General features: G+C 44.9%; 1 protein-coding gene across 2 annotated transcripts; it reads right to left on the reverse strand.

Moving 5' to 3' along the window:
- Positions 1-279: 279 nt before the first annotated feature.
- Positions 280-22,955, reverse strand: PXT1 (peroxisomal testis enriched protein 1). Of its 2 annotated transcripts, XM_081139521.1 has the most exons (3): positions 22,781-22,955; positions 7,865-7,995; positions 280-972 (listed from the first exon to the last, which is right to left on the reverse strand). In XM_081139521.1, exons 1-3 carry the CDS (start codon positions 22,950-22,952, stop codon positions 868-870), a joined length of 408 nt encoding a protein of 135 aa, XP_080995647.1. In that variant the 5' UTR covers positions 22,953-22,955; the 3' UTR covers positions 280-867. The 2 variants fall into 2 exon arrangements, 1 of the variants encoding a protein (XP_080995647.1); XR_013998967.1 differs by lacking the exons at positions 7,865-7,995; positions 22,781-22,955 and adding an exon at positions 5,960-6,040 and having other exon boundaries at positions 914-972.
- Between the last annotated feature and the right edge of the window lie 588 nt (positions 22,956-23,543).

Below are 23,543 nucleotides of genomic sequence, written 5' to 3' on the forward strand. Positions count from 1 at the left end.
TTTAACCAAAAATTATTAAAAATTGAATGCTTCAATACCTATTCAAAGAATTTTTAAAAAGAAAGAAAAAGTTTAGGGATCTGTTCCCTGCCAGCAAGCCCAAACCTAGGTGATGGCAGGAAAGTCGGCGTTGCGTGAGGCAGACTAGACAGATGGGGATGTTTCCCTTTGGGGGACAGAGGCTCTGCTACCTATGATTTAAGTCTACGAAATTATGAAGCCATGTGAGCAGGAATAAGTGGAATCCCTCCCTCACGAAACAAACATGCACAGATGTTTCATGCTCAATAAAATAACAATATTTATTCCATTTTTAAATAACACTTTTCCCACAAAGAACTCAAACATAAATAGGTAGAACTTAGAACTTAGAACAACAAACTTTCTTAATACCTGTAGTACTTCTAAAATGGAGGAGAGAGGGAATATGAGATAGACAGAAAGGAAAATGGGGCACTGAGGATCTGGACATGGGCACCCAGAGTGGGGCCAACAGGTGGCTGGGGGTACCCAGGGAGGGGCCCAGGAGAAAGTGTCCATTTCTGTGACCTCTGGTTTGAGGACAAGGTTCAGTTTCACTCGTGGAAGGAAATGCTCAAGGTTTCCTTACGAGGAGCCCTGGGACCATCCACAGCGCCACCTCGGTGCACCTTGGGCCCTACCATGAGGCCATCGCAGACGTCACCGCCAGTGCTCTGAACAGACAAATGGTCAGTGAGTCCTCAGTTCTCCAACAAACCAGCCATAAACCAACAGTGACAGGTACAAAGAGAGGGAGCCGGAGAAGGGTCTTCTTCCCACCTGTGCCCGTGGGACTCATGTTTCTCAGAGGGGGGAAGGAAACCGAACTTGGCATTTACATTCCTTTTACATCAAATGGTTGTTCCAGAGAAAGCGCAGCAGCAGGTGACCTCCTCCAAAGAAAACTAAGACAAAATGAGCCAGTGCATCTCTGCCTTCCCGGAGAAGATCCTGTTTAAAAAGAGACAGAGGTTTTTTTAAAGGGCGATAGAGTAAATCCAAAGTTGGAAATTCAGTATTAACATTAGTTCAATCAATGCCCGGAACAAGCTTCTTGGGCTGCTTTATGCTGGGCGGGCTGCAGGGGAGTATCTCGTGTGCTTAGTAACAGCCAGGACCTCCGCACAGCCTCAGGGAGTTTTCCTCCAGACGCCGTTTCCCAGCTCAGCCGTCAGCAAACGGGGACCCTCTTTTCAGGGCTGGTAACTGCTTCCTCTGGCTTCCCAGAGCACTTTCTTTGTCCCGTCAAAGAAGCAAGGAAGCTGGCTGTGGGGTCGGGAGAACGGATGGGACTTAGATGGGTGGAGAGGGGAGTGCGTAGGGGCAAAGTTGGAGGCGGCCAGAGCACCGCAGGTTTGTGGGGCCTGTTTCCCTGGGAGCATCGGGAGGAGGCTGAGGGTGGGACACAGAGCTCCCCCTGCCCCTGCCCCTCTTCCTGCCGTCTGTTCTCAACTCTGCAGCCTCAGCGGACTTGACCTGTGGCTCCTCTGCTCACCCTCTCCAATGGCTCCGTGTTCCTCAGAAGACAAGTCCCTACCTGAAGGCCCTACCTAACCTACCGTATCTTTTACTCCCTTCTCCCAACTCAGCTTCGGCCACACTGGCCTCCTCGCTGTTCTTCAAACCTGCCTGTCTCCACCGCTGTCCCCAGATGTCCCCGACTCCCTCCAACGCTGTGTCAGGGTTTGCTCAGAAGTCACGGTCTCAGGGAGGCCTCCCCTTAGCTCCTCCACTCAAACTGAAAACCCTCAGAATCCTCATCTCCTTCCTTGCCTTGTTTTTCTCCGAAATATCGATCACTGTCTGATAAGCTGTATGCTTTATTTATTTTCCCTTTAATTTTCGCCTTCCTCTTAGAATATGAACTCCCTGAGATCAAGGAGCTTGTTTCTTTTCATCTCAGCTGCGTCTCCAGTCCCGAGAAGGAGCCTGGCCCACACCAGGCGCTCAGTCCACATCAGCTGACTGAATGAATCGTTAGTAGCAGGTTAGGGAATTTAGACTGTCTTGTCTGTAACTGGGAATCACTAAGGGATTTTTTCCCCGCTTTTATGGTTGATATCAGTTAGGAAAATTGAGTGAATTTCCTTCCAGTAAGATGAACAAGAAAATGAGCACTGAGCCAGGTGCTCATAATATTTAAATTCCTGTTTTGTCACTTAGCTGCTGAGTGACCTGGGGTAGGTGACCAAATCTCTCTGAACCTCAGCGGCTTCTCCTGAAATATCTGTACCACTAATTGATAGGGTTACTGGGAGAATTAAAGTAAAGGAAATGTTCTGTTTTCCTTCTGCCCTCTGAGGGTGTCTTCAAAGAGTACCTGGAAGAAAGTGTTTAATAAATGTCAGTTTCCCTCCCCTTTCTAACAAACTAAGAAGTACCCTATGTGTTACTATATCAGTTAGAGAAAACAGAAGACACACTCAAATTAGGATAATTCAGGGCTGGTTAAATAGGAGACTATCTATAAAGGGGGGGGGGGGATGACCGAGGGTGGTGCAGTGCCCAGGGCTGGGAACCTCAGAGTTGGTGCCACTCCTAGGCCTATAGGGACAGGGAGGTGGGAAGTTTCTAGAACCCAAAAGGAAAGAGTCCTTCCTGTAGGGAATAATTTCAGAGACACATTTGAGATCCTAAAAGTGATGGGAAGACTATTATAAAACACACTTTACATCTAAGAAAATGACATGCCCTGGATTTTAAAAAAAAGACCAGGTCCTTGAACCAAAATCCTATGTAACTAAATAGCAAAACATGTTATTTTGAGAACCAGGCCTACCTGAAAATACAGAATGCTTGCAAGAAAGCAGATGTGTGGCAGGTCAAGGGCAATTGGCTCAGCAGACAAAGCATGGCCTGCAGGGCTCCTTGATAGGGCTGTCTGCATGAAAGTCTCTTTAAACATATCAAAAGAAGGAAGGGACCCGGAGCATCAATGTGAGCATGTGATTGAACAGGGTACAAAAGGTGAATTGATGACGACTATACATAAAAGAAGTGAACCGGGGGAGGTTTGAGATTCTGTTAAAGTTGCCTGATTTAAGCCTTGAAGCAGCAGACGAAACCCTTCAGCATTTTAAAGCCAAACTTAGGAGAAATTTCTAAAATTATTTTTAAAATATGATGTGGTCTGTTTAAAAGTGTTCTAAAATGAATTTTGTGGCACAGGACAAGAGATCTTTAAAAGTCTAGGTCAAAGCCAGCTTTATAAAATGCCACAAGAAAAGCTGGGCAGGCAGAAGGATAGACATATAGATCAATGGAATCGAACTGGGAGTCCGGAAATAAATCCTCACATTTACAGGCAATTGATTTTCGACACGAGTGCCAGGGAAAGAATAGTCTTTTCAACAAAAGGTGCTGGGACAACTGGATACCCACATGCAAAAGATTGAAGCTGGACTTTCAACTCACACCCCATAAAAAAATAACTCCAAATAGATCAAAGACCTAAGTTTAAGAGCTAAAACTACAAATCTCTTAGAAGAAAACATGGGTGTAAATCTTCATGACTTTGGATTAGGCAATGATTTCTTAGATATGATGCCAAAAGCACTAGAAACAGAAGAAAGAGTAAACATCAAAGTTAAAAACTTTTTTGTGCTTCCAAGAATGCCATCTAGAAAGTGAAAAGACAGCCTGCAGAATGGGAGAAAATATTTGCAAATAATATTTCCTATAAGGAACTTACATCTAGAATATATAAAGAACTCCTACAACTCAATAATAAAAGACAACCCAATTTTTTAAATGGGCACAGGATCCGAATAAATATTTCTCCAAAGAGATACACAAATGACCGATAAGCACTTGAAAAGATATACAACATTAGCCTTGGGGTGTGTGGGGGGGCGATGAAAGCCACACCACCTCGAGAAACCTCTTCAAACCCACTAGGCTGATTATAATCAAGAAGACACCTAAAAACAAATGTTGAGGAGCATGTGGAGAAACCGGAGCCTGTGTACGCAGCTGGTGGGAATGTAAAGTAGGCCAGTCACTGTGGAAAACAGTCTGGATAGTCCTCCAAAAGTTAAACACAGAATCCTCGCACAGCACAGCAAATCCGTGCCTGGGAATGCGCCCGAAAGAACTGAAAGCGCGCCCGGCCGGGCGTGGCCCAGCGGTTGAGCATCCACCTAGGATCCAGGCGATCGGGGTTCGATTCCCGGTCAGGGCCCAGGCCCGGGTTGCGGGCTCGATCAGTGACTCTCATCATTGATGTTTCTATCTCTCTCTCTCTCCCTCTCCTTTCCTCTCTCTGACATCAATAAAGATATATTTAAAAAAAAAAAAAAAAACTGAAAGCACATCCTCCACGAAAACGTGTACACAGATGCTCACAGCTCCATTCATCACAATCACCAAAAAGTGAGCACAACCGGAATGTCCATCAACTGGTGAATCAACAAAATGTGATGTGTACACACCACCGAATACTATTCAGCGATACGAAGAAATGAAGCGCTGACATGCGCTACAAATAGCATAAAACATAAATGAGAAAGAAAAGCTGGGGCTGTCCGGGTTCAATTTATTCAGCTGCAGAGGCAACTTTAAGACTTGCGAGTAAAATACAACTTAAACGGTAAAAGAAGGAAAGAAAAGAAGGCAAAATGGAAAAGGTTACATTTGTCCTACTCTGGTCTCTCCTGTTCAGAGAAAAATATTAGCAGGACCCATGAGTATTCAGAATTAGCTGATCCAGAAGCAGGAAAGTTGGACGAAGGAATTTCCTAGGAAACAGTGAAATCTTCCCTACAGAAGAAAGTAGCCGAGAAGGGAGATGTTACCATCGTTGAGTACGCTGTAAGAAGAGATAGTAGTAAAGACATACTCAACTCCAAATAGTGAGAGGGCAAAGACAAAAAACAAATTAATTTTTTGGTTTAGATAACATTTACTGATTATTTTCTGTGGTCAGGCTCTGTTCTAAGTGATTTTCATAGATTCTCTCATTTAATTTTCACAGCAGCCATGTAAGGCAGGCACTGTTGCTAGCTCCATGTTACAGATGAGACCCAGGGAGGTTAAGTAACTTGCCCAATGTCACACAGTGAACAGTAGTGAGCCAGACTTTGGATCCAGTACTGGCAGGAGCCCTAAAAGCAGCACATTTAACCCCATAGGTGAGGATTCAGTGAGCAGCGAGTCCATGTGTAAGTATCTTTTCCGTGAATGTTACGTTTCTGGTGTAGTATTGGGACACGGTTGTCCACTGAGGCCAGAGAGTAAGCTGTCAGGTGAGGTCGTCTCTGACAGGGGTCCCATACAGAAAGTTTACAGAGGTAGGAAGGTGCTCCCACCTCTCTCTGCGCCCCAGGCTCTCGGGCCCAGGTGTTAAACAGGCGACTCCTGGGAGAAAAGGGGGTCAAATGGTAGAGATAGTATTGAGGTGGTGCACATCTTTTAGAGCCAGCGGACATGGGCTCAGGGTCTAATTCCTCAACTTACCAGCTATGTAATCTAGAAGTCACTGGACTTCTCAAATCATTAATTTCCTTATTTGAAATGTGAGAATAGTAATAGTCCCAGCTTCACTGGTGGTTGTAAGAATTAAACAGAACAATGCAGCCCTGGCCAGTGTGGCTCAGTTGGTTGAGCACTGTCCCATGCACTGAAAGGCCGCCGCTTTGATTCCAGGTCAGGGCACACACCCAGGTTGAGGGCATGCGCCCTGCAGGAGGCAGCCAATCAATGTTTCTCTCTCTCTCTTCCTCTCTCTCTAAAATCAATAAAAACATTATTATTATTTTTTTTAATAAAACAATGCAAGGAAACCCTTAACATGGCCCCTGGCAAACAGCAAGCCCTCAATAAGCACTAGTGATTATTACACAACTTTAGTTTATATTCCAAATAGAGTTGGGCTGGGAGCAAGGCTTATTGATCCTGTGAGCCCAGGGAGAAAGCAGCACTTTATAATCCAAATTCTTACCTGGAGCATCAGTGTCTCCTCTAACTGCAGGCTGGTTCTTACAACTCCTGAGCAACTTCACAACGTCTCAATCTGTGTCTAGTAGGAACGTCAGACTCGCATGTCCCACAGAACTCGGTATTTCCCCCAAAACCTGTTCTCCGGCTTCCTCCATCTCAGTAAATGGCACTCCCACCCATTCGGAGGCTCAGGCCCAAGCCACTGAAGTATGTGATCATTTCCTCTCCCCCTGCACGTCCAGTTCGTCGGAGGTGGGAGTGCCTTCCTGCCTCTACGTTTAAATTCACCCTGAATCTGATCATTTCTTACCACCTCCATCGCTACACGCTGGCCCAGCCCTTGGGGGTCTCTGCCTCTCTAGCCCCTGCATACAGCGTACTCTCTGCACCTCAGCCAGTCTCCATTCTAAATGTAAGTCAGCTCAGGACACTCTCCTGCTCTTCCTTTCCAGGAGCTTCCCTTATATTTAGCATAAAACCCAAACACCTGCCACCGCCTCCAAGACCAAGGCCAGCTCCCAGCCCTCACTCCATTCCAGCCATTCTGGCCGCGTTGCTGTTCCTCGAGCCTGTTCCTGTAACACGGGCTTTGCCCTCGCTGTTCCCTCCGCCTGGGACACTTTGCCCCCATGTGTTCCCTGACTCACTCCCTCACTTCCAGTCTCTGCTGAAATATCACCTCCCCAGGGACATCGCCTTCCCTGATTGCCCATCCAAAATCAGCCGCCATCACTGTCCTCTAATGCCGCTTCGAGTGGCATCCTGTCTGGCCCGCCCGCCTTGTCTGTCCCCCTCCTAGATGTGAGATCTACGAGAGCAAGCTCACCTTCTGCCCTGCTCTCCGCCCCAGCTGCCGACGCCTGGAACCGAGCCTGGCATATAGTAGGTGTTCAACAAATATTCGTTTGAAGGAAATTGGTCTATCAAATGTTCACCTTTGTTTCCTTCTTGCTTTTTAGCAGCGTTGTTGTTGGAACCCACCGTTCATGTTTTGTCTCGGGGAATGTTTTATTGAGGGAAAGACTGCACACTGCCCACATTTGGACCAGAACATGAAAGAAGACACGGCGCTCCCTGAGGCAGCAGCAGTGATGAACAAGAATCATCACAGGAGGGGGGAATCGAAGGGCAAGGAGTGGGGCCCTGAGGGGCAGCCACCCTCCCACCACGGAGCCCACGTGGTCATTCTCTTTCCGCTGCCAACTACAGGTGGTTCTGAGGAAAACTAAGTTGGCTGTGGATTTCATCACCAAATTTTATTTTAAATAAGATTTAAAATAGCAATCATTATTCTTCCCTATTTTTCCCCTTATTATCTCTTATAATAATCAGGAGAAACTAAGAGATCGGCAGGAGTGGGGCTCAGATCGTACCTCTGGGTTGGTTCAAGAGGATTGCTACAATCTCAGGCAGAGGTTGTCCTCACTTGGGGAGCTTTTAAAATGCCTGATGCCCAGGCCACACCTCGGGCCCATTAAATCAGAATCTCTCAAGGTGGGGCCCAGGCATCTGTAAATTCTTAAAATTCCACAGGAAATTCCAATAGGCATCCTAGTTTAAGGGTGTGGAGCAAAGTCTCACACTTTAACATGCACACAAATCCATGGGGTCTGTGTAAAGAGGTAGATGGTGATTCCAGAGTGCGGGCTGGGATTTTGCACATCTGACCGGCTGCTAAGTGATGCTGAGGCTCCTAGTCCATGGACCACAGTTTGAGCAGCAAGTGTGAGGTCAAATACTGACCCTGAGTCAAGTCTACAATTTGGAGATCTAATGCCTGGTAATTCAGACATTATTGACCCATGTATTCTGCTAATTCCTGGGCATCCCAGCCACTTAGCAGCCGTTGTTCTGTCTGCTCCTTCTTCTAGCTCACGGGCCCTTGCTGGAGAAACAGAGGTCTCACCTCTTGAACCAGCCTATGATCAATGCTGTCTCCAATGTTTTTCAGCTGCACGGCCAACTTGCGGATTATTTCCTCCTGGTGATGGTTCTGGCCAATGCTGTTTTCCTTGGGCTGAGAAGGCGAATTGTGATCTGCATTAAGAGAAAAGAGACACTCCATTAACTACCTGTGAAATTACTCACCACTAGTTACTAAAATCCATCTTAGACGACTAGAGGGATGAAAACCCATCATCATATTGATTATCAAAAAACAAAGCCTTGCATTGGAATAGATCAGTTCTGTTCACCAGAAATATAATTCAAGCTATGTATTAATTTTTAATTTTCTAGTAGTAAAATCAGATAAAATTAGTAAGTAATATATTTTACTTAAGCCAATATATCCAAAGTATTATCACTACAACATATAATCAACATAAAATTATAAATATGTTTTGCATTCTTTTTATTATACCTAAGTCTTTGAAATTTAGTGTTAATTTATTCTCACAGTACATCTGAATTCAGGAGCTAACTTTTTTTTTTTAATTAATCTTTATTGTCTAAAGATTACAGATGTCCCTTTTCCCCGCTCTTTTATCCCCGCCACCCTGCATCTGCCCCACCCCCAGGCCTTCCCCACACTATTGTCTGTGTCCATATAAACATATAAGTTCTTTGATTAATCTCCCCCCCCATTCCCCCCGCGCCCGCCTTCCCACTGAGATCCCTCAGTCTGTTCCATGCTTCTGTCTCTGGGTCTATTTTGTTCATTAGTTTATTCTGTTCTTCAGATTCCACATATGAGTGAGATTATGTGACACTTGTCTTTCTCTGACTGGCTTATTTCGCTTAGCATAATACTCTCCAGGTCCCACCATGCTGTCCCAAAGGGTAAGGGAGCCTTCTTTTTCATAGCTGCATGGTACTTTCATGGTGGGAATGTCCCATGGCTTTTACCCACTCATCTCCTGATGGGCACTGGGGCTGCTTCCAGACCTTAGCTATTGTAAACTGCGCTGCTATGAACATAAGGGTGCATAAGTTCTTTCTGATTGGTGTTTCAGGTTTCTTAGGATATATTCCTAGAAGTGGGATCACTGGGTCAAGTGGCAGTTCTATGTTTAATTTTTCGAGGAACCTCCATACTGTTTTCCACAGTGGCTGCCCCAGTCTGCATTCCCACCAGCAGTGTACTGGGGTCCCCTTTCTCCTCAACCTCGCCAGCACTTGCTGTTTGTTGATTTGTTGACGGCAGCCATTCTGATGGGTGTGGGGTGATATCTCAATGTCATTTTATTTTTATTTTTTAAAAATATGTCTTTATTGATTGCAGAGAAAGGAAGAGAGAGAGAGAGAGAGAAACATCAATGATGAGAGTCATCGATCAGCTGCCTCCTGCACGCCCCCGACTGGGGATCAAGCCCGCAACCCGGGCATGTGCTCTGACCAAGAATCGAACCAAGATCTCCTGGATCATAAGCTGCTGAGCCATGCTGGCTGGGCTCAATGTTGTTTTAATTTGCATCTCTGATGACTAGTGACTTTGAGCATTTTTTCATGTCTCTTGGCCATCTGTATGTCTTCTTTGGAGAAGTATCTATTCAGGTCCTTTGCCCATTTTTTAATTGGATTGCTTGTCCCCCTTTTGTTAAGTTGTATGAGTTCCTCATATATTTTATCAGATGTGTCACTGGCAAATATGTTCTCCCATACAGTGAGCTCCCTTTTCATTTTGTTGATGGTTTCCTTTGCTGGGCAGAAGCTTTTTAGTTTGATGCAGTCCCATTTGTTTATTTCCTCCTTTGTTTCTCTTGCCCTAGGAGATGTATCAGCAAACATATTGCTACGAGAGAAGTCTGAGATTTTGCTGCCTACATTTTCTTCTAGGATTTTTATGGTTTCACGTCTTACATTTAAGTCTTTTATCCATTTTGAGTTTATTTTTGTGTATGGTGTAAGCTAGGGGTCTAGTTTCATTTTTTCACATGTATCTGTCCAATTTTCCCAACACCATTTTTTGAAGAGACTGTCTTTACTCCATTGCCTCCTTTGTCAAATATTAATTGACCATAATGGCGTGGGTCGATTTCTGGGTTCTCTGTTCTGTTCCACTGATCTATGTGTCTGTTCTTGTGCCAGTACCAGGCTGTTTTGATTACAGTGGCTTTGTAGTATAACTTGATAGCTGGTATTGTGATCCCTGCAACTTTGTTCTTCTTTCTCAAGATTGCCGTGGCTATTCGGGGTCTTTTTTGGTTCCATATAAATTTTTGAAGTATTTGTTCTAGTTCTGTGAAATATGCTGTTGGTATTTTGAGAGGGATTGTGCTAAATCTATAGCTTGCTTTAGGTAGTATGGCAGAAGGTAACTTTTCATTGGAAACCTTAGATCTGTATTTAGGTTTCATGAACTTCACATTTTAAAAAGTAGATTCATAAATCCAAGTTGTTCCAAACATACTTGAAAGTTTTCCAACAATTAAGTCAAGTATTAGTTTTTAAAATTAATTAATATTAAATAAAACTTAAAATTTAGCTCTTTAATTGCACTGGCTACATTTCAAGTGCTCAAATCCCAAATGTGAATAGTAGTCATCATATGGGATCAGTCTGGATCTTCACAATTTTCTAAAGTAGATTTTTCCTTTTTTTTTACCTACGATCCTTGAATGAGTTCTTCCAAACTCTATTTGCTCCCAGCAACCAATGAGTGTTTTTAAACAACACTATGAGTAAACTACTGTGCTGGGTGCTTTGGGGAACTTATAAAAAATGAAATGACAAGGTTTCTGTCCTTAAGTTCTCACAACACACCAGTTAGGGATGAAACAATTCCCAAGTTCTTTAGGACTACAAGGAAGGAAGTAAATTGGGGCTAAAGTAGACACAAGTACGGCTTCTTAAGCACAGCAAGCTTTGCATTGAACTTATTTTGTTCTAATAAAATGTGAGGACTTTGATTTCTCAGGGTTTGTACGGAGAAAATAAGCCCTGTCTTCAAAGAGCCTAGTGGGAGAGAAACACACACTACAATTCAACATGCGATAGCAAGAACAGGGTCTGCACGGCGGGAGGGAGGACACCCCAGGGGGGATGGTATCCCAACAGGGAACGGGGTCCCTTCGCTCTGTTCAGTGTCAGCTTCCTCTCGTTCAATGTCGACTCGGGAGAGTAAGAGAAGAGTTGGCAGCGGGACTAGGAACGCCGCAGGGTTGTGTTGGGCCCAGAATAAGTCAGTCGTTTGAAAGTGAAAATTATGAAGGGGAAGGAAACATTTAAAAGAGAGGCAGGGGAAACTGGCCAAAAGAGAAGAACTGAGCAGACACTCAGAAAGAAACCAAGCAAGACTCAAAAACAGAAAAACGACTAACCCCCACGGCTGCCTCTGAACCCGAGCCCTCCAAGTTCAGTTCTTTTTCATAAGAATCCTCACCAGAAACCACAGCTTTCTGGAGATGACTAGAGTAAGTTTCTCTTCCCTGCAACCGGACAAGTAATCATAAATACTATATTAATTATCATTGTCCAGAGCTGTCCAATGTCCATAAAATTGTGTAGGAGATTGTATTGGCTATAAATCGACTTCAGGATAAACTCTGAAAGTGAAATTTAAAAATTAAGTTCTTGATAGTGGTGTCTTGTATTTTTGGTTCTGATCATTAATCCATTTCTAATACAAGCTGAATGCAAAGTGGATTGAGCTCAGTTGTGCTCATCCTATACATGGCAGTGATGGCTGGCTAAAGGGAGTTGGTGTATGTCCTACAGACATTTATATGATCAAATAGCCATACCACCATTTTATAAGAAATATTATAAAATAATGGAAAGTAAATCATTAAATCAAAGCTCTAAAGGGATCATATATTGAAGTGAGAAGTCTTGTGACAAAATCATTAAAATGAATGAAAAAAGCAAAACTCTGTATTATTTTCCAAGTATTGAATTTTTAATATCCAGAGGGAAAAAGTATCTTGTTTTATGCTAAAAAGTTGTGTGAATATGTATATATCCATACAGAGCTCTGAAAATAAAACCATAGTTCAAATGGCCTACTGGAGAATTTGGAAAAACCTCATGATTAATCTTTTTGTAAGAATAATTCTTTCATAAAGTAAATTAAGCCTCAATGCATTGGAACTTTCAAAAATATTGTTGTACATTGAGAATCCTAACTTTGACTGGCTGTCCCTTCCTTTGCATCTAGAGAAACCTTTCATCAAACATGCTCTTAAGGTGTTTTTTTGTTTGTTTGCTTGTTTGTTTGTTTAATCCTCACTGAGGACATTTTTTCCATTGCTTCTCAGGGAGAGTGGAAGGGAGAGAGAAGGAGAGAGAAACATCGATGTGAGAGAGACACATCAATTGGTTGCCCTCCGGGGATCGAGAGTGCTTCTGGCTATAATGAACCCAGGACCCTTCGGTCTGCGGGCTAACGCTCTAAACCCTGAGCCAAACCAGCCAGGGTGCTCTTAAGGTTTTTTAAGAGCTATAAAGTGAATATTTTATTTCTCATATGATGGGCATCCTTCGATACTCTCGATTGTGCTCACTAAAAAGAGAGGTCCAGGGACTTCTGGTTCAAGTCTGAACACAAGCATTGGCCTCTCCATTTCTCCACACCCCTCCAAAACCGCACCAAATAGTAAAAAAATAACAAAACCACGGCAATGAAGAGGATGGAAGGCAAGGTCAACAGCAGATGAGAGGCCTGTACATGTCTGTGAAAGGCAGAGGGAGATGAGACAAATGATCCAAGCAGAGGAAGCACCAGGAGGCCCATCTACCCACGAAGACCCCGAGGCTGGGAGAGGGAGACACGCCACTGACCGGCGGTCTGACGGGGATCAGCTGCACCACTTGGTGCCCTTGCCATCCCAGTCCACTACGCCCAGCACAGATATCAGGCAATCAATCAATCAATCGAACCCAGACCACTCTTCCCCAATGGAAGAGAACACATCTTACAGAAGAGGCTAAAGCTCCTTTATGAACGCTGGCACTTCGGGTTGTATGCCTCTGTGTTCTGGTACGTGAGGACCCTGGGGCCAGAAAGCTTGCTCCCTAACTCACCTCCCCAAAGCCTCCCCTCCCCCAACTCAGAGCCCCCCGTGCTCCAGTCCCCGCTCCCCTGGGAGCCTGGAGAGGCAGTTAGGCACGGTGGTAAAATTCTGAAGCCAGGTCACTTGGGTTTATAAGTAAAATCCACTACAAACAAAACTAGGTAACCTGGAGCAAGTTATTTAATCTCCCTATGCCTCAATTTCAACTGTAAAATGTAAATAGTAATGTATTATGTCATCAATTCTAAGATTTTTTAATGCCTCACAAATCAAAATGTGATTTATAATCTGTGGTATATCATATTTCAACAGCATTGTTTAACTTTTTAGTAGTAAACCAAATAATGGCACACCTTATGATTGATGAGATATTAAACTTAATGAAATATCATAGTAACTACCTCATAGAGGGGTTGTTGGGATGATTGAGTTAATATCTTTAGCCTGTACAGGACAGTGCCTGGAACATGGATAAACAGTATATAAATGTTAGCTACTGCCACCCGGGAAACAGTCCTACTCACACAACAGCTACCCAGCCCATGTTTCTTTAAAACAACAAAGTATCACCAGGCAATTGTGAAGAACCACAGAATAAGAGATATCAGATAAACAAGCAAAATTCTGGGAAACAGAACATGTGCAAATTCTAATGCATATGTTTAGAGAGATTTAAGAAAACATATCCATGAAACAAAAGAGGATGCTCCGAGAAAAAGAATAATCCTAAAACAGATTCTAAAAATATAATTGCCAAAATTAAAAATACAATTGATGGTCTGAAAAAATGAGGTCAAAGAAATCACTCAGAAGAAGCATCAGAAGTTGAAAAACATGAGAGAAAAGACAAGTGATGTAGAGTGCCAATATGGAAAGACCAGCATCTGATTAATGTGTCCAGAAAGAAAGAAAATTATCAGAACTAACAGTCTAAGACAGCTTCCCAGAGCTGAAGGACACCAAACTTCAAATCAGAAAGTCCCACCAAAAAAAAAAAAAAAAAAAGCCCCACCAAATTCTCAGGACAACAAACAGGGAAATAAAAACAAACGTCATTTCTAGAACATACTGAAATTTCGAAACACCAAGCATAAGAAGATGCTAAAAATCTCCAAAGAGAAACACAGATTAGTTGGGCGGCTGACTTCCCATCAACAATGGATACTAGAAGATAGTAAATTAACATCCTCTAAAAAAGTATTTTCAAACTAGAATTCTATGCCTAGCTAAACTCTCAATAACATGTGAGACGTAAATAAAGGCATTTGCAGATATGCCAGGACTCTGAAAGTTTCTCTCCCACACAGTTTCGTAGGCAGCCTCTTGAGGAAGCCTTCCAGTAAAAGAGAGTAAACAGAGTATGACTAAACCAAGCAAAAAGACAGGAGGTTTAGCAAAAGGTGGATCCAACTCATGGGGAGGGAAGCCCCGGGACGGTACCGGTGCGACAGGCTGAGAGAGTAACTAGCCTGGAACGGGGAACAGCTGCAGATGGGAAGCCCCCAGGGGACGGGGGAATTTGATAGAAGAGACCGTATGGTTGACATTTTGGGGGAACCACAAAGCATGTCGGGGAGGGGAGGAAAGGCGATGAGAAAGTCCAGAAAACAGTAAGAGGCCATACAGGAAGTTTATGGTCCAGAGGTGAAGCAAAGCGAATGTGGCCCGCCGGGCTGGCAGGGCTCGGGGGCTGAGCGCCGACCCACCAACCAGGAGGTCACGGCTCCATTCCCCGTCAGGGCCCGAGCCTGCGCTGCGGCTCGCTCGCTCTCGCTCTTGGCCCTCTGGTTCCTTGGGCTTTGCTCCTGCCCGCGTTCCCTCCGTAGCCATGTGGCCCTGCGGACCCCACAGGCAATGGGGTGATGGGCTGCGGGGGGGGACACAAACCGAGCCAGCCCGATGCGGGACTGGACTGCGCCCTGGCATGGAGCGGACGCTCTGGGCACTGGCTTTGATCTTAGCCCTGCTCAAGGCAAAATGGGGCTTTTTCCTTGGTGGGACGATGGGAAATGGGACCTTGGAGACTCAGGGTGTAACTCCACAGAAATAAAGCTTTCTACAATACCTCCTCCTCCTGTGGGGACCCCCAGAAATTCTTATTCCAGCTGTACTCCAAGAACCCCACTTCCACTGATCACTGATAGCAGTTCGATCCCCGGCAGGGGCGTGTATGGGAGGCAACAGATCAGTGTTTCTCTCCTACATCCATGATTCTATCTACCTATCTATCATCTGTCTGTCTGTCTGTCTGTCTATCTATATCTATCTATCTATCTATCTATCTATCTATCTATCTATCTATCTATCTATCTATCTATCTATCTATCTATCTACCTATCTATCATCTATCTATATCTATCTATCTATCTATCTATCTATCTATCTATCTATCTATCTATCTATCTATCTATCTATCATCTGTCTATCTATCATCTATCTACCTATCATCTATCTATCTATATCTATCTACCTACCTATTATCTATCATCTATCTATCTACCTATCTATCATCTATCTATATCTATCTATCTATCTATCTATCTATCTATCTATCTATCTATCTATCTATCTATCTATCATCTATCTATCATCTATATCTATCCTCTATCTACCTATCAAACATCTCTCCCTTCCTCTCTCTCAACAAATCAACATATCCTTGGGTGAGAATTTTTAAAAAGAAAAGAAAAGAATGAAAACAAGTGGAAGGATGAGCTTGATGGGGGGGGACACCACCCTCCTTTGAGGTAGGATAGAAGGAGACGAGGTGTGATGCCCACATACGGACGTCTGGAGCAAAAGGGAAGGAGACTCGGCTGTTCGCCCATGATGACATCAATTCTGTGCCTGGAGCAGAGGGGGATGCTGGAGTGGCTGAAATTAATCATTAACAGAAATGCAAAAAAGAAATCGAATCGGAGTTGTACACAACAGGAGCTGAAGACAACCATCCACCCCTCAAAACAGAGGGGAGAAAATGGGTTTCACCTTGATGTGCATTGTCTTTCCCTCTGGCAAGGGTCCTAAACTTGTACCTGAAGAAAACAAAACTGTATCTTATCCTCCCACGGGGAAGGGTCACGTCTTGGCTCAGTTACTTTCTAATTTCCTGTTTTAGGCAAGTTACTTAGCTTCTTTGTGCCTCGGTTTCCCTATTTGTTAAAAGGGAATTTAATATTATTATGACTCTTAAACAATGGTGTTCATAAAGTGCCTGGTTATACAAAAAGCCCTACATTATACGTCTTAGCTCCTACCACTGGACTTGGCTTTAGACAATACTTACATAGATACAAAAATGTAAACCAGGGTTATTGGTTTTTAGCTTTAGAATCAACTGTTGAACAAAATATGGAAGAGTTGGTTGTGACTGGAGGTCAGAATGTAAATAGTAACAACTCCAGCCACAGAAAATAAAAAGACGTACAGGAGGAATAGCAGGAAAATAAAAAGAGGTACAGGAGAAATAGCAGGCCTTGGACGGCTGAGTGAGAAGACAGCAGGGAGGTTAGTATCTTAGTCTTATAAAATGCTGAGTCATGTGATATTGCTGAAAATACATGAAATAAAAAATAGGAGTTTAAATTATTTAAGTTTACAAAGACAAAAAACAGAAGTATTAAAACAATAATTTAACTGTCAAACGTGAAAAAAGAGGGTGTAGTATAAGCTAAACCTCATCTGTCATGTCAAGGAATCAGTGGATGGCACCAATAAACAGAGAGACAGAGGAATTAAACAGTTATTCCCAACTCGGCCTGTACATGGCTATCAGCTTAGAGACCTAAAAAACAAAAACAAAAACAAAGACAATTCTGTTGTGTTTTTTTTTTGTTTTTTTTTTAAAGCTCCCCAGGTGCTTCTAACATACAGCCAGGGTTGAGAACCACTGGCCTAGAAAACTGGAAAACATAGGCAATTAAAGAGTTGCCTCCTCGGAATGGGACAGTGGGAGGGGACAGAGGTGAGAGAGAAGCTGAACACTGACTTCGTATTTATTCAATCGCTCACTCAACAAATATTCATAGAAGGCCTTCTATGTGTCCAGCACTGCTTTAGGCCGTTTTCCCCATAAGCTCTCCAGAACTAGATTTGTTTCTGTGAACATGTAAGTTGCTTTGATTAAAAAATTTTAATGCAACAAAAAAGCATCATCATTACCTGAATCCACACTTTTAAATACATCGGGCAACTAGCAAGAACCACTGCAACCTGAGTGGAAAGGGCAGCCGCTCATGCAGGGCGATACAGTTGGAAAAAAACCCCTTTCCCTTGGGAGGTGGGGCGGGACAGGGCAGGTTGCCAGCTGACTGGGAGGAGGCAAAGAAAAGGGCAAGTAAGGGCAATCCGCTCCACAGCAGCCCCTCTCCTACCACCAAAGCCGCTGAGCCAGGGCTGCCAGCTGAGCTTGAAAGTTGAGAGCTCTGAGGGCAACGGTCGCCAGCGCTCCAGGACCCTACAACAGGGTAAAGAGTAGGAGGGAGAGGGTAGGATGGGGCAGGAAGGGGCAGTCTCAATGCATTAATTCATATCAGCCAAGGGTAAGCCCCTAAATAGGAGGCTTAACTAGTAGGTGAAATATATGGCCCTTTCATCAAAATTGCAACCTCACTTACCGCCTATCATTTTCGTTTCTATTCTTGTTTTCAAGAGAATCTTGAAACAGACACATACTACCTCACCTCAAGCCATTTTGACTGGACATGTTAATGATTAGTTAACACTCCAGCAAGGATTATTTCACAATTATCTGAGAAAAAATGTGGGCAACAGTGAGAGCTGAGAGCTCGCCCAGGAGAGAAGGTGCCAGAGAGAAGAAAAGGGAACCGAGTGTGGAGACCCTCCAAACAAGTGTCACCTACTTCAAAAGAGTTTAGGGCCGGAGCTGCCTGTGCCAATCAAACGCATAATGATTGCCAACTATTTAACTGATTAACTGTCACCTGGGAATTACAAAACCTAGTACAATTATCTGCATTAGGGAGATGGATTGCAAGGCCGGCAGGGAAGGAAGTACCTGGAGGTAGGATGCAACAAAGGATTGAGTGTGCAGAAAGCAATTGGTGTGTTTTGCATTCTGGAACTCAACATAATAACTATTTATAGTCTGTGCACGTCTGACAAGCTAAATGATGAAACCCTTGAGGACATGTATCTATTTCAGAACTCTGGGAACTAGCTCAGTGCCCTACACACAGAAGGTGCTCAACAGATATTGTTGATTGTGATTGTAAACATGCAGTTGCATAAGGGGGTGGAGAGACTGAAATAGAAAAGAAAGTAAGAGTTAGATGAAAATGTTGGCTACTCTGTAAATTTACCTAAGGACAGCTCCAGCTTTTAGCTTGTTTTGAAGACAGCTCTGCTTTCACTGAAAGTTGTAAAATGGCAACAGTAATGCGCATTTACATATTCTGCACTCTTGGTATAGAACCTTATCAAAAGCCTGGAGATTCTCTCACAATTGGTGGTGAGTGTAAATTGGTACAACCTTTCTAGAGGGCAATGCATTGATTTACCCATTTTACAAATGCAAATATATTCAAGCTTATTTGTTGTAGCATTGGTTTCAATATTAGTTGACTGGAAACAACCCAAATATACATCAATAGGAAACTATTTAAATAAATGATGGTGTATCCACACAATGAATTATCATGCCACTGTACATAAGAATGAACCCTGGCACAGTGGCTCGATTGGTTGGAGTGTCGTCCCGAACACAAGAAGGTTTAGGGTTCGATTCCTGGTCAGGGCACATACTTAGGTTTTGGGTTTGAGCCTGGGTCTGGGCACATAAGGGAGGCAACCACTGATGTTTCTCTTTCTCTCTCTTTCCCTTTCTCTCTAAAAATCAATAAAAACATTTTTTAAATAAAGAACAAGGAAACTCTACAAGAATTAATGCAGAAAGATCTCCAAATCATACTGTTAAGTGAGAAAGCAAGCAAGAATAGTCTACTTAATATGCTACCTTTTGTCTAAAAAGAGGGAGTATAAAAATCTATATTCACAATTGTTCAAAATTGCATAAAAATCCTCTAGAAGGATACACAAGGATCTAAGAACAATGGTTGCCTATGGTAGGGAGTGATGAGAGTGGGAACTCTGCAGATGGGAGACAAAAACGCAGGAGAGACTTTTCACTATGTGCTTTTTCGCAATCTTTAGTTTTCCAACCATGAAAATGTATTTTTGTTGTTGTTGTTAATCCTTACCTGAGGATATTTTTTCCGTTGATTTTTTTAGAGAGAGTAGAAGAGGGGGGGGAGAAAGAGAGAAAAACATGGATATGAAAGAGATACATCGATTGGTTGACTCCTGCATGAGTCCTGACCAGGCCAGATGAAACCTGCAGCCCAGATCTGTGCCCTTGACCGGAATTGAACCCACGTGCGTGGGCAGACACTCTAACGACTGAGCAACACTGGCCAGGGCAGGAACATGTAGTTTTAAGCAAACACTTAGTCAGTACTTACAATGTGTCAGCCACTGTTGCAAGCCATTTAGAATTAGTAACTCCTTTATTATAATTCCTGTCTCTTAGATGCTTATTTTTGAGTCTTCCAAAATAATGTGACCTCTCAGCACTTTGAATATCTAGAGTACTTTTACTTCTATTGAGATAAATCGTATTCTACATTTTGCTATAATCGTTGCATGTCTTTATTACGTAAAACAACCTAAATGATGACGCATATTAGATGTGTATATGAGTATACCACCTATTGGATAAACGTTATCTAGAACGATAATTACAGGTTACAAGTTACTTCCTAAGAACTGGGAAAGGAAAGAAGAATGAGTGTCTCCTGAGGCTAAGAGGCAGGATTAACGCATGTACAGTGTGGCCTTTGGAAAGGGAGAGGCTACCAGCACTCCTCCGCACAAGCCCTTCCCTCTGCCTGCAGTCCTGCCCCCTCGGACCCCCGCAGGCCTGGGCCCAGGGTTAGGTCTTGCGGGGAGCCCTATCTAACCTCCCTGCTGGGGCAAAGCCTCTGGCCGTCTTCCTAGAATTCACAGTATATTCAACTCTGGTGGTGTGGGTAGCGGCGCCCGCCTCCTTTCCAGAGCAGCTCAGGGGGGAGGGGCTGTCACCCAGAGCCTGGCACAGTGCCTGGCACAGCGCGGGCTCTAGCACCTTTTTGAACGAATATAAAAAGGAAATGTTTCCTGGAGGAGGGGGAGAGTTGGGAAGCCTCAGAAGGAAAAAAAGAGGCAAGATGGGCATCCGAGCGCCCTCGAAGGAAGAAAGCTGGACTCTAGTGACTTCTACAATCACGTTTCCCATTTATACTGTATACATACACATACATAAATATGCAAAGGTATATTTTCTGAAATTCTCCCCTTTCCTACCAATAATTATTACATTTTTACCGGTGAGCAAGATCTCTCTTTGCTTTTTTACTCATTTCTGGTTTCCCAGGAGTTTCTAATTTCCCTTAAATGGTTTCTCTGGACTTCCCAAGGTCCTACCCACCCCCTCAACTCTTCTAAGAAAAAGTGACTTTGAGTTCCCCATACGAAAATTGTCTCCTTTTCCCACAAAGAGTCGCGCGTACGTGTGGACTGTCCCACAGGAACAGGCGCGCTCCGGCTTCGGCGAGCCCCCTTCCAGCCGACGCCGGCTTCGTTCCCATTTTCCGTCCGCACCGCAGCCCGGCGCCAAAGCCGCGGGCGGAGAGGGGGCCTTCCCGACGCTCCGCTTCCTCCCCGAGGGCTTTACTTGGGGCAGTGTTGCGGCTTTTTTAACATAAGGCTGCGGCAGGACAGCTGCCCCTGGGCCCCCGCGGCCCCACAGCCCCGCAGTGCGGCAGGAGCGGCTCCGGGTGCGGAAAGCGCGCGCTCAGCCCGCGCTCGGGGCGGGGCGGTCACGTGGGCGCGCTGTGGCCAATGGGGAGCGCGCACGGCCGCAGGCGGTCTCCCGCGCGGGCGGCTCCAGGGAGCGGGGGGCGGGGAGACCCCGCGGGACGCCGAGGGGGGCGGGGGGCGGGGAGACCCCCCGGGACGCCGAGGGGAGCGGGGGGGGGCGGGGAGACCCCCCGGGACGCCGAGGGGGGCGGGGAGACCCCGCGGGACGCCGAGGGGGGCGGGGGGCGGGGAGACCCCCCGGGACGCCGAGGGGAGCGGGGGTCGGGGAGACCCTGCGGGACCCCGAGGGGGAGCGGGGGGCGGGGAGACCGGTGCCCGGAATGCGCCGCGGGCTCCTCGGCTTCCCGCCGCCGTGTGTCCTCTACGCCGAAATGAGCGCTCCTGGTCCCTCTCCCGCCGCCTCTCTCCGTCGGCACAGCCCCCGTTTCCTCAGCGAGCCGCTGCCGCCGGGGCCGGGGCCGGGGCCGTGGGAAGGGGAGGCCGGCGCGGGTCCCACCTCTGACGCGGCGCGCGCGGGACTAGGGTGCGGGTCCCACTAAGGCTGGGCGCACGGGGTCAGAGCGTGGCTGAGGTGCAGGCTGGCGCTGCGCAGCCGAAGGTAGTGGCGTGATTACTTCACCCCGTTCCCTTTCGAGGCGACGCTCATTAGGGGAGCATTTGGGGGAAGCGTGGCAGCCGCCCTCGGGAGGCACCCGTGGGCTTCACGGGGAACCCGCGGGCCGAGCGGCGCAGTGAGCGTGGGAACTCCCTGGAAAAGCTTCACAGTGAAACACAAGGCCTGGCGTCGGAATGACCGCCCCACTTTGAACATCCTGAAAACTACTGAATTCTGCGCTTTAGAAGGCTGGGCTTCACAGTGTATGAATTACAGCTCAGTTGAAAAGACACTTGTCATTCGCAGGTGACAGTGTCAGGCCTTGAGAACTGTTGGCACCCGCGCAGCTGAAAATTCAGTATTTAAGTCAATTGCGTTCTTTCTGGAAAATGGATACGGTACTCGACACGGGCGCCAGGGACCGTCACCATGCTCGAAATGCCCACTTTCTCGGGGCGTGTGATTCTTTCAAAACTGGAGGATAGTTCGAAATTAGTTTTCTTTTTCTTTCTTTTTTTTTTTAATCCTCACCTGAGGATTTTCAGAGAGAGTGGAAGGGGGAGAGAGAGAGAAAAAAAACCCAGAAACGTCGATGTAATAAGACCCATCCCATCGACTGGTTGCCTCCAGCAGGCACCCGCACCGGGGCTGGAGATCGAGCCCGCAACCGAGGTGCGGGCCCCGGGCGGGAATCGAACCCGGGACCCTCCGTCCGCCGGCCGCCGCTCTAACCCCTGAGCAAAGCCGGCCCAGGCTGAAATGAGCTCTAATAACATACTTTCATGTGTCTAGCATGTTTTCATCTAAAAGTCTAAAAACCCATAAATTTGACCCCAACACTCTTGAATCCCCTTCAAAACCTGAGACGTTCATTTCCCACCAGCCTGGGACATTTAGGAATCATACATTTTTGCAAAACGCAATTTCGAGTTTATCTTTCCTTCAATTCTTTCCTGTACTGGCAAAATCAAGGAGGGTTCTAAACGGAATCTTTCTTACCGTACGAATGCAGACATTATCGGGTTAAGTTTAAAGACAAGTTTTTCTTAAAAAGATAAATTTAAGTTGTTTTGGGATCCATCATTGTATGCGGGAAACGTATTTATACGTTTTACGTTGACTGGTAGTAGAGCGCGCGATAAAAACTACCCGCAAACAATGTATTAATTGTCACATCAGTGAGTCAGGGCTAATAGAAACGACGACAGTTAATACCATGAAGAAAAAAGCAAAGTAGTTCTAGATTTTTAGCACATAGCACTTGGATTAATAGATTTACCACTGTCTTCTTCCAGTTAATGTTCAAGTGATCTATTTAATGCCCAAATTTGTGTCCTTAATACCAAGAAAAATACATGCTAAGTAGAATATTTCTCTTAGTTTAATATAAATATCTTACCTGGGTTCCTTGACATGGCTGAAACTAGCTGGTTGCTGGCAAGTCTGGTCATGTATGCCTTCTGAAAACTGTATTTCACCCACAGTGATTTGCAACAATTTGTTACTTTGGGAGAGGGATTCAGGAGTTCTTTAGATTCACAAACAATGGTATTAATTTTTTTCTTCTTCATGTTTTTTCCCTGTTGAAAAACATATTTTCAGAGGATTCCCCCCATTTCTCAGTATATATTGGATGTGTTAGATGAGTATTGATGTTCTAACAATACAAGCAGCCATTATTCCATATGTAAAAGGGCTATGGATTTGGGTGGAAGATGGAACAGGGTGATCTCTGAGGTCTTTTTCAGCTTAGATAAACATCTCTCTGTGTTACTTGGTCTTTAGATCTGCTACGCCACCCCACCCCACATTCTCATCTCCCGGCAGTTTTTCTTCATCTTTTCAATAGCCACATGCCCTTAGCAGAACCGTTTAAATTAATAAACACAGAAAAAGAGAACCCAAAATCTTAGTGTATCCCGACGATGCTCGTACTAACTGAGCTACCTGGCCAGGGCCCTTAATTCTCTTGACTTAAAGGTTCCCCACAGAGTTTGACTTTCTATTTTACCTTCTAAATCTAAGCAGTTACTGGAAAGAAAAGGAATGGATAAGAGAGGTCAGACCATAAAGAACAACTAAAGAAGGTAACGGGAGGCCTTCTGGAGCCTTAGATCAGTGCTATCCAATAAAAATATGTGAATCACATGTGTAATTTTAAG

The sequence above is a fragment of the Miniopterus schreibersii genome (genome assembly GCF_964146895.1).
Source record: "Miniopterus schreibersii genome assembly, chromosome: 6".
Lineage (NCBI taxonomy): Eukaryota > Metazoa > Chordata > Mammalia > Chiroptera > Miniopteridae > Miniopterus > Miniopterus schreibersii.